Below are 13,792 nucleotides of genomic sequence, written 5' to 3'. Positions count from 1 at the left end.
ATCTCAGGCCAACACAAAAGCAAATGAAAGGGCTATTAAAAAATTTTTTTACACCTTTGAAAATTGCAGGTTTGGTGCAAAGAGGTCTGTCATCTTTCCCCTGGGATATGAGATTATCTAGCTCACAGCAGAGGATCATCAGTGACAACTCTAGCAGTTACAGTGTGTAATAAGTACTGCTCCCAGTGGCAATTAGTGAGGAAACTACTGTAAGTTATTTCAACTGGAAAAAAAAAAAAAAAAAGAGCCCTCTTCTACTGGCCTTTTGCAGAATACAGCAGATGGAATTGCCACTTGCAATTGGTACTTTATACTTTGCTGCTGTTTTTGTATGAAATGACTTATCCCATATTTTTGCATGGATTTCTACCAGGAAAAACAAAGGGATTTCCTATGGAAGTCCTGTCTTAATTGCAGGTGAAGGGAAGAAAGTGTACACTTTTGGCAGGTATAAACCTCAAATGTGATGACATTTCTGATGCTATGTAGAGATGTTGGGGGCTTCCTGGGTGCCTCACTTACAGGATCCTAGGCCTCTGAAGCTCCAGCCCTGAAGTTTCCAGGTAGGAGAGCTGCTTGCCAAGCCTCCAGAGGACACAGGAAGAGACAAGAGTACCTTGCCAGACCTGGACTGGTCTTTGCGCAGGACTGTCGACACAGAGCCGGAGACGGTGTGTAGTCCCTCACTCCACCTGAGGGGGCCAGATACTGCAAGTCTGAAGTTCGTGCCTGGTATGAAATGATGGTGGACTGCTTCTTTTAGATACAGGAAATCATCTGAACCTCCTGGATGTGTGTTCCTGCTCCCAGTCAGGTCTGAGACTCATGGTATGACTTCTTATTCCATTTTGGCCTTGGCTGAAGCCATCGTGGTGCCCCCTCTAGAAGCCATGGAGAGCAGTCTCTGAGGGCCCGCGTTCTCCACCTGCTAACATGATCTCCTGTGAGGGCTTCCTACGGCGCACAGCTGTCCCCCCAGGTACTTGGGAACCGGCTTCAGGTACAGCCCAATTTGGGTGATCTTGTTGGTCACATCTCGCTGCATTTGGATGGTGTCTCAGAACCCTCAGTGCTCAAAGCTAAAGGCTACTTCTAGGAGGCGTGAAGTTGTAATTTTGTGTTTTTCCGAGAGCTACTTGCTTGGCCCTTTTTCTTTATAGACTAGACTGCTGGAGGAGGATGAGAGGAAAAAGTGGGAAAGCCCACCTTCAGCACCATTGAAAAGAAATTTGGTTGTACCCAGAGGTTAGGATCTGGTTTCATTCCCACCCTAGAGGCTGCGTAGGTGGCTTTGAGGCACATGTAATATTAGTGTCCTTTTCAAGTCATAAAAATAGTTTAAAGATCCTATTGCCTGAAGGCATTTATACATTGAAAAACTTAAAGGACAGCTGAAAGGGGCAGGAGGAAATCGGGGCAGTTCTGGGGGGTGACGGTGGCTGTTGGAGACCCTTTTCAGTGCCGTCGTCCAGGCTGCACAACGTGCCTCGCTTCCCTGCCCCGGGCTCCCCGCCAGGCCACCTTCACCTTGCGGCTTGTGCTGACGCTGACCTGAGAGCAGCTAGAGCGCGGGGGCCCTGGATCCTGGCCTCAGCGCCTCCCTCAGGAGCCAGCTTGTATTCCCTTTCCTCTCCGCCCACTCCCTCCCCCCTCCTAACTTTATTTAGTACTTGGAGCCTTCCAGTGCAAGTAGGTAGCCGCCCCAGCGGTTCGGGTTACAGGCCTGTGCTGGCCAGTCTTCTCTGCTGGCCACCTTCCTGGCAGGCTGCAGATCTGACATTCTGAGACAAGCCCAGAGTCAGGAGCGGGGACTTGGACTCTTAGGAAGAACAGACATGAGGGCAAGGCTGCTGGCAGACTTTTCCATTGTCCTTATGTTGTCTGTGCTGTATTTTTTTATTTACCATGGTGATTATTTTTTTAAATCATTGTTAATGTATTGGAATGAGCTGTAGCACGTATCTTGTGCTTAGTTTGTTTTTCTCCATCTCCCTCTGGCTTCCTAGAGTTTGGACGTATTCCAGGGCTAAATACTTTTACTCACACCGCAGAAAAAGGTTTTCTTTAAGTAACGCGCGTGCATGTCATGCATGTATGTGAGTAGCTTGGGGAGACGGCAGATATCTGATTTCATTCTCAGCCCCAAGCTGCCATTTCTGAGGCTCCGTGAGGGTCTCTGCGGGGTGAGAGCTCACATTAGAGCGCTCATTAGGCCACTCTCTGTAGTCCTTAAAAGGAGAAGGGAGGGACAGGAATCTGCAGACTGCTCAGGGGACTGTTTGTTTGCCAAGGGGGTTACCAAGTAGCAAGAGAGGGCATGAGTTTGGTTCCGGGCCCTGTGTCTTACTGTGTGACTAAGTGGCACAGTTGGGAGTTTTTCCCAAATCTAACATCTTTGCTAGAAGAAAACCTCAACACAGCTAAGTTGTACCATTTTTCTTGGTGTGGCGTAGATGTTCCCTTCTCGAACCCCTTCAAATGACAGTCTTTCAGGAGTATCAGCCACTCCGCAAGTGGGTGGGAAAGCAGAAAAACGTATGGATCAAAAATGAGGCACCTCTGATGGAAGAGCGGGGAAATGACTTGCGCTACAGGCAACCTTTCAGAAACACAGCTACCACATGCAAAAACTCGCGTATTGTGTAAACTGGATTGAGAAATTCTCTCAAGTGATCCTGTAATTTTTTTCTTTTATGCTAAAGTAATGTACACTCGAGCATTCTGGTGTTTTTATATTTATGTAATAATTTCTTAAAACCATTCAAGACAGATAACTATTTAATTTTTTGAAGAAAGTTGGAAAAGGCTCTCCTCCCAAGGACAGTGGCTGGGAAGAGACGGGGCACAGCCAGTTCCAAACGCTGGTAGAGGGTGCAGTGGCTTTTGGGCTCAGCACCTGGGACGACTGACCCAGGCTGGCTCCCCACGTGGCAGCATGTGACACAGGCAGCTCAGAGTCGAATACAGGCCCTTACGTGGGGGCCTCTGAACCAAGCCCCTCTCCCTTCCTAGGGGTGAGAACTGTCCAGAGGGATGAAGCCATCTTCCTCCAGGAAGCCTTCATTCACCCTCAGTGCTGCTGTTGCAACTAGGCTGTTCTGGGCAGGACGCCTGTTTGGGTGTGCGTTTGGGTGGGGAAAAAGAACGCGGAGGATGTTGATTACCTTCCCTTCTCAGCCAGCCTGACCTTTTAATACCTTTGTAAAAAGCATGTATGTATTTATAGTGTTTTAGATTTTTCTAACTTTTATCTTAAGAGCAGAGCACCTGTTTAAGCATTGTACCCCCTATTGTTAAAGAACTGTGTCCTCTCTCTCCTTCTCTCTCCCCTGTAAGTGCCCTTCTAATAAACTTTTCATTGAAAAGCTGCTGGGCCAGAAGCTCGCTCTCATTCTCGCTGCCATGTCTGAGTGGAGAGAAGAGGTTAAAGGGCCCCAGGGGCTTCAGAGAAACGTGTCTCCAAGCCCAAGTGCACTTTGACCAAGGATGTGCCAGGTCCCATTCTGCCACAGCCCCGCTGCCCTCATTCACTCACCGAGGGCAACACGCAGTGCCAGCCAGTCCTGCAGGGATAGCAGGAGCCTCCGGGTCAGGCACGTGAAGGTGTCCAGTCTCCCAGTTGGCGCGTCTCCCAGCACTGCACAAGTCCCAGCGACGCTGTCTCCGCGTTGTTACTTCGCGTTCATTCCCTTTGTATTTGAGAGCCTTTGGCAAGTGCGTGGACGCCACCGGATTATCATTCCCTTTGTATTTGAGAGCCTTTGGCAAGTGCGTGGACGCCACCGGATTAATCTTGCCACAGGCAATGGAGGTAGGTTTCAGGTTCCGAAAGAAGCAGGTTTCCACACTCTCCAGCTCACATGACTTCGCTCCTGTGAAAATCCATTTTAAATTCCAAACGCCCAAGGAGAAAGAGGCTTCAAAACTGTTTTCCATGGCCGAATCTTACACTGACCCCAGCTGATGTGGATTAAGAAACAGGATGATGAAAATGAATAAACAATTTCGGGGAGGCGGAAGGGAGCTGGCGTAATTCTCTAGCTGGGCCACTTCTACAGCAGCCTTCCCTCCCTGGACCTCACCGGAGTCCACACATGCTGTACCAGGAGGGAGGCAGATTTCCCAGGAATGGCACCCACGTGCCTATAGGTTTGGCCTCCATGAACTACATCAAATCCCTACCTTCATTGTTATTTGGCCAGTTCTAGCCTCCCGCCCCTAAACGACTTTCCCCAAGGTTTTATCTAGTCAGTCTCTCGGCAAAATGACTCGCACATCCCTACCTCTAAACCAACCTGTTCCTTGAGCGCCACAACTTTAAATTCCGGCTGCCTGTGAAACGCGATCCAAAACAACTCCCCCAAACTGAATCATCTCCCGTCTTGCCCAAGCAAGCTCCCTTTCCTGACTCTCTGTGTTTATCGGGAGCCCCCCCGCCGCCCCACCTTCTCCAAGTCCTGGGCAGCTTGATGCTTTTCTTTTCCTTGCTCCCCGCCACCTCCCACCTCTGCAGCTGCCCCTGGTGATCCAGCCTCCCTTTTGGAAAGGCCCTGAATGTCCGCTCTCCTCTTTTTCTCAGGCCTGCACCTCCCCCGTCCATGGGGGTATCCCCAGACCAGTGTATGTACTCTTGACATTCCTCCCTGAGAGAGCTCATCTAACCTGTGTGATTTCAAGCCACGTAAATGCTAAGGACTCCCAAATCAGTATTTCTAGCCCAAACATCAATCCCCAGCTTCAGACTCATATCCCAACAGCCTGCTGGCTACTGGTAAGTGGAGGTGCCACAAGTACCTCAAAACTCAGTTTAAAAACCGGAAGTCATCCTTGCCCTTACTGAACCATCGCCCTCTCCTGGCCTTCAGTCCCGCTTTATCAAAATCCTTTACTCAGCCCATGGCCACGAAGTCACAGTCGTGCACCACTCCCTCACGCCCCACATCCGACCAGCCCTGTCCCTCCGTGCTCTCGGCCCTGTACTCCAGGCCCTCTGTCACCTGGACAACTGCATGGCTTCCTAACCACTCTTTGAGCCTCCAGCCTGCTTTCCCATAAATGTACCATCCACACTGCCCACAGTGGCCTCCCTGACCTTAGACGGCGCCAGAGTCCACAGCACAAATTCTAAGGCCTTTAACATGGGCCACGTGACCCTTACCACCTGGCCCCTGTCCAGCTCTCACAGCTTGCTGACTCGCCCCTGCAACCCAGTGTCGTGTTAAGCGCAGTTCCTCATGTATCACACCAGTCCACACCCTGCTTCTCCCGCCCTGCCTGACACCACCAATTCACCGGGCTAACCTTCCCGAATGCTCTGAGACTCACTTCAGAAAGGAAGCCTTGTGTGAATCTTCCTTGAGAGCAGGGTCTATATCTTATTCTTGTATCCTCAGCTGCTTTTGGCCACCACATATTTTTGCTGAATTCACTGAATGAATTGGTGCCTGTATCTAGTAGATTTTACCTTAGCAATGTCTTCCATCCATTTTCACTGTGCTGTCCTATACAAGTCCTTATGTATGGTTGAAGGAATACCACCAAAATAAAGTTCCTGATTACCTTTTATCACAGCTATTCCAATATTCTCCTAATTTGTCACCCTCTAGTCCAGGGATGGCAAGTACAGGGCAAAATTACCAACTTTCACTAGTTCTCTATCCATGCAAAAACCACTCATCACAGTGCTGGGTCCATTCTCAGCTTCAGAATCCTTCTCAACACAGCTCTCCAGGCAGACTGGTAATCAATTGGTGTTGGCTAGTCCTGCTGCCAGATTTTCCTGGAATTAATTACAGTTACATGTCTTCTACTCGAAACCCGCTGGCTCCTTGATTACCTCCCGAGTAGGCACAAAGCGGAATTCCAAGGTTCTCAGCATCACTCCATCCTTATCTACCACCATTTCTCTAGCTGGACTACTGGGGTTTCCCCAACATAACCCCTTGCTTTCTTATCTCCATACCTTTGTTCATGCCATAGCTTCCACTAAGAATTTTGCAGGCTTCACCCACGTATCTGCCCAAATTCTTATCCCCAAACGCTCAAGTCAAGCATCACTTCCTCAAAGTCAATGGGTCTCAAAGTGTGGTCTCTGGTCAGCAACATCAGTATCACCTGGGAAGTTAGAAACCCACATTCCCCCAGACCTCCTGAATCAGGAATCCTGGGGTGGGGCCCTCCAGGTGATTCCGACATGGGCTCATGATTGAGAACCACTGCTCCAAGATGCACATCACGCTCTTCCCAACCCACTCGGCGCTCTCCTTCCACAGCAATTAAGGCTGGACACAGCACTCTTCACATCCTGCCCAGCATTCGACCTTTTGTAGCCTCACTTTGCTCGCCCCCTTCTTCCACCTGAGTTAGACAATGAGCTGCTAGGGAAGAGAACCCACGTCCTTACCCAAGTCTGCAGGTTCGGCCACGGCCAGCACAGTCTGTCACCAAGGAGGGTCCCAGCCAGTGCTGGCTGCACTGAGTCCTTGTTTCAGCTCTCATCAGGATCAAGGAACAGGTTGCAGTTGCTCGTCCTTAACTTCCAGTTTGAGGCCTTCTAACACCATTGATGAATTCCTGAGATTTCCTGGAACAACAGGATTGATGCAGACCATGTCCTTGGGCTTCAAAGGAACAGACTCTTCTCTCCTAAATTATGCTGCTGTTTCCATAAAGTTCCTACCCCAGGCCTCACTCAGCCTACATTTTGTAGCATTAAAGCCACCTGGTCGATAAGAGAAAAGGGAGAGGCAGTGGTTGGTCACATGCTTCACAGGAGAACCCGGGAGGCTTTCTGTGACCCATTTATGCCTCGCAGATTTATAGCTGTGAGGATCAAGTATTTGAGCCTATCAACATATACACAGATAAAAAAGGATTTTAGAGGAAAAAAAAAGTTTTCTTCCCAAACCTGTGTTCTAAAGATGCAGTTAGTTATAACCATTAGGTCCAGGTTTTGAATCAATGCTTTTCCAACAAGAAACAAAGTAAAACAGCACATCATTTAGAGCTGGGCCAGGGCTCAGTAGTGTTCAACAAAAGATCACGCTGTTGCTATTACCTCTTTTCAATTCTTCATTCTGCAAATCAAAGAAACACCTCAGAATCGAGAAAGATACTTCCTATACTAGAGGAACTGTAACACACACTTAACTCTGAACAAAGACACCTACATTAGGAGCAAGGCTGGTGATGTTAATAACAGGCACAGGTAATGCCCAAAATATAAAACTTAGAAAACGTCTAAGACCCTTTCTGCAAGAGCTTACATGCCAAAGGGGCAAGGATGGATCACTAAACTAAACCCCAAGTGGAATCTAAGTCAAAACTAGAACTTTGCCCTGCACTGTGAGCATGACACTTTCAGGAACATACAAATTATGGGCAAGTTAACTGTTACAGTGTTGTTTTTAAATCTTGTACTAAGGGGGTACCCTTGACCTGATTTTTCACACTTTCTCCTCCTACAGTCCTCTGTGAGATGGGTATTTAATGATAGAATGCTGTAGCTAAACTGTCTTGCCTATTTTAAAGTTTTTTGGGTCGGGGGTGAAAGGCAGCTCTTAACTCATCCAGCATTCTCGGTCTCCATCAGTCAGAACGTTCAATGAATCAAACCGCTGACCACACTGGACACATGTTGGCTAAATTTAGCTTTGTATCAGCAAACACTCCAGCTCAGAATAGTTCAGGGAGCTCTCATCTTACCCTTAGACAGTGATTCTTCAAAGACTGTTTTTCCACGGCAGGCCAAGGCAGGGCAAGGGGCACTCCACGTGCTCTCTCGATGGCCACTGTCAAGAGACTGACCCAAGGTTAAGGGAATCCGACAGGCCACGGCAAAAATGTTTATCCTCACCTCTCCATGGTGGGAACACGAAGTTAGCAACAGATCACATTTCCTTTGTTATAAGTAGTTTGCAGTAATGGCTTGACACGCTCTATGGGCCTTGAACCACATCCCATATTACTCAGCCATCTAAGTCTAGCATCCCTGAATCTCCAGCTTCTCTGAATTAGATGTGGCCAAGTTCTATAAAAAGAGAGCAAGCAAACTGGTTCTGTCAATCTTCTCATATTCTGGCAGGATAACATATCTTAAAATTATAAAAATATCTATGTCTTCATCACTCTAAAATTATTACATAACATATGATTTTCTCAGGGAAGTAAAAAGTTTATTCTTATCTCTCCCTACCTCCCAACACTCATGGACCTTAAAACTTTAGGATCATGGTCATCAAAACTATTGAATGCAAGTCCAAACCAGCTTTAAGTGCCCACTATGTGCCAGACACCATGCTACACAAATAGAAAAATGTTTAAGGAAAAAAAAAAGCCGAGGTTCTTGTTTTAAATCCCAGATGGACAGTCCATAATAACTTATGGTGGCAGGTACATAGGTCACTTTAGATAGAATGCAATTTTTATTACAATATTAGCTCATGATCACTCTTCTTAAAATGGGCCTTTAGTAGGTACCACTGGACACTTTAATCTCACATCTCCCCTAGAAGGGGCCAATACCCCCAGATAGCTGAGATCTTGAAAACATGACTTGATATTATACATTTAAATGGTGGATTCTAAAAGAGTGAGTTTGACAAACTCTTAGATTATTTGCTGTTTATGCCTAATCCAATAAAGGAAGGCTTCCCCACCCCCCCCAAAAAAAACCCAACAAAATCATAAAAATACACATAAGCAGACTTTATAAATAAATCACATTTTAATCACCTGGCTTTGTTTAATCCACAAAATCAAGTTCACAGCTTTTTCTAGTTTGTTTTCCCTAACCACGTGACCTAATGTATTTTCTGAAACCTTTCATGTTTTAAGAAAAATATGTTCCACCTTTCATCTTGCAACCCCAGGGCCAGCTTCCCTTATATTCCCAGTCAATGGCTGATGCAGTTACCTCAAAGAAACACTGATGGAATGATGGTAAACTACAGTCTCAAAGACCTTCAGATAGTGAAAAAAGAAAAGAAAGAAAAAGAAAAAAGTATCAAGCAAGATAGCCTCCAATGTTCCCTGGAATGGCTCCAATCACTGAAACCTTCCCTCCTGCAGTCACCCTGGCCCGGAACCTGGAGCATTCCAGTCATTCTGCCATCTGTCAGGTTCTGCAGTGCTTAGAAGGTGTTGCACAAAGGTGTCTGAAACTTGTTTCTGCTGGTGACCTAAGAGGTTCCTACCCACACTAGGAAAGCAGCAGTTCTCAGGCCATGTGCCCTGAGCCAGTTTAGAGCCATGGCAGTGACTACCACAGTAAAGGCTCATGACATGCATTACAAAGTGCCTACGAAAACAGAAAATAAGGATTACATTTGCTCTATTTCCCACTCTTCCTCTGGAAACTTTCCCCTTGGTGATCATTTCCCCTAGAGCTGACCCACTGAGCCCTGGAAGTAACACAAGGTACTCAGGGATTCACTGCCTAACATTTCATATCCTTTCCCACCAAGCCCACTCCTTAGTGTTACTATTTTGGCAGTGATCTCTGGCTTTCAGAAAGAGAAAAGGAAACTTGCCTTGTTTTGAGGGTATGAGTTGTGACAACACAGCTCTGCCATCTCAGGTAGCGAACTCTAAGAAAGAAAACTTTCTCCACGGTAACACTAATGCAAAAATCTCAGGATATGATCATACCGTTTCAGTGGCCTATAGAGGGAATTCCTTAAGCTTCTCTCTCTCTTACACACGCATACCGACAGACCCACAACTTGGTAGAGGAGGGTTTATTTTATCCCTACCAGAGTGGGAAACCCTTGCATCATTTACTACAGTCTAAAAATTCACAATGGTTTCTCAGTACTTTCTAGCATGAGCTCAGATACTGTATTTCAAATGAAATGACCAGATGCATTTTTTTTTTTTTTTTTTAGCTAGAGACTAACCTGAGGGCCAGTGGCTTTGGCACATAGTCTATACTACAGCACAGATTAAATCTTTCCTCCCATCGAAAGCATCAAACCTCAGAGCAGCAAGTTCCTTGACAGAAAGAATCCAGAACCCAGGAAAGGTGGCACAGGCTCCCGATCTGCAGTGATCACGTGTGAACGCGGGGAACGCTGCTTAGAAGACTGACCAGGAATGGCCTGGTGGTTCTTCGCCTTTAACTTGGTCCTATCACACAGGCCTTGGAGCCTCATCCCACCCCTGTTCCTAGAGCAAAAAAGCGTATTTGAGAATTCCTCACTCCTTATTGTCATTCTCACTCCCCCACGATATTCTGAGGGAGGAGAGATGTCTGCTTTACCCCCTACTAAAAACTAAAATTCACGGGAGCCTATAAACAAGTCAGGCGGCCAACATGATGATGGGGAGCTCAGCAAAAGATGACTGGGTTGAGTAGGGAAGTAGCTCAGGTAGAGGGAGCTAGGGTCTTTGGTAGTCAAGCCCTAGCATGAATAATTTAGTGTTCTTCATCAGACGAAAGGCCTTCAATTTCATCTCTGTCTCCCCCAATTGCCATCCAGAAAGCTTTGGCCACCTGTGGAGAGAAGCAAGCAACAAACTGTAGGCAACAACCGAATTTCAGCTCGTTTCATATGTTATACACAGAACTGATTAAGACTTAAAATTCTACATCCTGCCCTCCAGCGCTCTGGCAACATCTATCAAAACCCCCTGAACACCCTGACCCATGACTTCTACTCCTAGACTTTTTACTGAGGATATAATCAGAGCTGTTTACACAGGTGATGTATAAGGATACACACAGCTTCACTACAGAAGAAAAAAAAGGCACATGACCTAAATGTCCAAAAAGGAAACTGGATACATTATGACACATTTATACAATGGAATACCATAAACCATATACATTTCCTGCCAAGAACGTGTTGTGTTGGTAATAACCAAACCAAACCAAACAAAATAACTAAGCGTTTTCCAGCCTAACAGCTAAGAAGGCAAACATCCTGAGTCTCAATGTTCCACGTCACTCAACATACACTGGAAAATCTTGGTTTGACTGCAGCAATTATATCACTACTGGGTAAATATTCAATTAGTTATAAGTTAATATCCAACAAAGAGTTCACAGTAAGATACTTTAGAAGTAAACAAGTGTGATATACCATTCTTATAGCACTGGACCTGCTGTAGGTACTCAATAAATACCTGACTGATTTTCTCACCTTTTCTGCATGCAACTTTCTTTGCTCGTGAGGAAGCGTCGCAGCCTTGTCTAGGGGGAAAATATATCTTAAGAAATTCATCTAATAGCACGGGACAATCTGGAATGCATGGATGTTCTAACACTAGAAGGTGGGAAATGGGTTTCACAGACACATTTATGGTGTAGTCATTATAGCTGTTAGGAAGTTTAAGTCTTCCAAATTTTCCAGATGAGAATGATGTGAGTAAATTGGTAGGGATCTTACTGATTCCATGTTAATGAGACACACTGAAAGAAACAGAGACAGGCAAAAGAAGGGAAAGTAAGAGGAAAAAGAATGAAGAAAGAGGAAAATTTTCCCAAGGAAATTTTTACTACCAGAGGATGGCACAGTCCTCCAGTACCCAAGTTTCTCAGATGAGGCCAGAGCATGGAATGCAATCAGCAGTTACAAAGTAAAATCCTACTATATAAAATAGAGGAGCATCAATACGGGAATCTGTTAGACACAATGGATCCGATTACCTTTCATTTCTTTTAACTTTGAAAATAGTCTTTCAAAATTCTCCAAATCTCCTCCACCTGTAGTAAGACTGGCTAGTTCTTGAATATCCAGGTCTAACGTGGGATCTGAAATAAGGATTCGCCACACATTATTTATGTATGTGCTAAACACACAGAATCCTAAAGCAATCAATCTGGCTTTGATGAAAGTTACCACTGAGTGAGTGCCCACTGGGGACCAGCTGTACAGCTCACGGTGCTGCATCCTGCTTGGCTGGTAGTGGGCCCTCACAAATGAACAGTAACTCATTTTATCCGTAAAACACTGTAACGAGGCAAGGAATTCTGTTTCCACTTTTCTAGAGAAAACTAGAGCTCAGAGATCAAGTGACCTTGCTCAAGGTCACAGCTAATCAGTGTGACCTTGGATTCAGACTTACATGTTTCCAATTCTAAAGGTCATGCCCTGCGCTAAGGTCCACAGATTCAATAAATGCCTGAAATTTATACCATATTTTACTGGTCAACAAATATTTTCACATCTGTTATTGACAACCATAGAAGGTGGTCAGGACAGATACCACTGTTCACAATTTACACATGAAGCAAGCTGAGTTTAAAAATGAACTCATCTAAAATTACAGCCATTCAGAGGTAGAGCCAATTTAAATTCCTTTTTCTTACCACAAATCCTTTACTATTTCTACCTCGGCATGTGGCTTCTTTATCAAACTTAGTTTTTAATCAGAATTTTCACTCAGCCTCCATTCCAGGCCAGTCACCTCTAGGGTGTCTTCCCTGACCGTCCCAGCTCACAGGTCTCCTTCCTTAGGATTTGTCCCACACTTAGTGTTTATAGAGCTGTCTTGGCACTGGCATACACTACTCTGTATGCTAGCATCTGTCTACTGTTACTATAACAAATACTACAGTAAGAGAGAGAGTTTGCTTTGTCCCCACCACTGAGTGCATTAACTTATATGATTCCATTTCATTTTTGCAACAGCGATGTGAGGAAAAATTTGTCACCCCTATTTTATAGAAGGGGAAACTAAGGCCCACGGATGCTAAATAACTTACTCAAGGTCATCTCACTACTAGTGGTAGAGCCATGATTTGAACCCAGTTGTCCAGGATTCCAAGCCCATGACTTTACCCATTACATTACATTACAAGGCCTGTCTCTGCATTTTTAGACTATAAGCTCCTTGAAGACAAGGATGATAACATAATTCTTTACATCTACTACAATGTCATACAGATAATTTGATGTTAAAGATGCATTTGGTTAATAAATTTGCTTTAGTTCAATGGGCATGCCATGGTGGCAGTTGGTATATAGGGCTAGAGATAAAAAAATTTGTGATTAATCTGTATACATGATACCTGAACTGTGGATGTGGACAGAATCACTTCATGCTTAAATACAGGTTTGGAAGAGGAGTTTAGATGGAACATTGAGGAATGGCGATATTTAAAGGCTGGGTAAAGGAGTGTAATCTTCCAAAGCAAGAGAAGGAATCATCAGAGAGGTAGGAAGAACATCAGGAGATGTGTTGGGTGAGTCAAGAGAAGATAATGTTTCAGAAAGGGGCTGATTCATAATACTGAATGCCGCCAAGAGGTCAAGATGAGGACTGGAGGACATCTATTCGATTGAGTGGCATGGAAGTCGTTGGTGAGCTGTTTTCATGGAAAATGGGAGCAAGAGCTAGATGGGAGTGAACTGAGGAATGGAAATAAGTAAAGAGAGGAGAGAGACGTGGGGTTGAGGAAGTGTTTTACTTTTGTTTGTTTGGTTTTGTCTTTTTAAAGAATTTTGAAATAATTGTAGTCTTACAAAAAAGTTGCAAAAATAGTACAGAGCCTTCCGATATGCCCTTCCCCCACCCTCCCTCAGTGTTAACATCTTATATAAACATGGTACAATTATAAACATCACAAAGTTAATAATAGAACAATGCTACTGACTAAACTACAGACTTCATTCAACCTTCATCAGTTTTTCCACTAATATCCTTTTTTCTGTTCCAGGATCCAATTCAGGATTCTACACAGAATTTAGTGGTCAAATCTCCTTAGTCTTCTCCAATTTGTGACAGTTCCTAAGTCCTGCCTTGTCTTTCATGATTTTGACACTTCTGAAGAGTACTGGCCAATTAGTTT

The 13,792-nt window shown here is 45.1% G+C and overlaps 1 protein-coding gene across 8 annotated transcripts in view; it reads right to left on the bottom strand.

Annotated features, from left to right (window-relative positions):
- Positions 1 to 228: 228 nt before the first annotated feature.
- Positions 229 to 13,792, bottom strand: part of AAGAB (alpha and gamma adaptin binding protein) — a 95,043-nt gene continuing 81,479 nt past the window's right edge. For 2 of the 8 annotated variants that reach the window (XM_030875179.2, XM_030875180.2), the window contains exons 8-13: positions 11,648 to 11,752; positions 11,142 to 11,191; positions 7,705 to 10,492; positions 6,908 to 7,076; positions 6,404 to 6,583; positions 229 to 3,872 (exon numbers count right to left, since the gene is read on the bottom strand). In XM_030875179.2, the coding sequence (XP_030731039.1) occupies positions 10,415 to 10,492; positions 11,142 to 11,191; positions 11,648 to 11,752 (233 nt within the window). In that variant the 3' untranslated portion in view covers positions 229 to 3,872; positions 6,404 to 6,583; positions 6,908 to 7,076; positions 7,705 to 10,414. The remainder of the gene's footprint in view (positions 3,873 to 6,403; positions 6,584 to 6,907; positions 7,077 to 7,704; positions 10,493 to 11,141; positions 11,192 to 11,647; positions 11,753 to 13,792) is intronic. The other 6 variants (XM_060294081.1, XM_060294082.1, XM_060294085.1 and 3 more) reach the window with 6 other exon arrangements.

This window comes from Globicephala melas, chromosome 2 (genome assembly GCF_963455315.2).
Source record: "Globicephala melas chromosome 2, mGloMel1.2, whole genome shotgun sequence".
NCBI classification, from domain to species: Eukaryota; Metazoa; Chordata; class Mammalia; order Artiodactyla; family Delphinidae; genus Globicephala; species Globicephala melas.
This window is presented reverse-complemented; position numbering and strand designations above follow the sequence as displayed.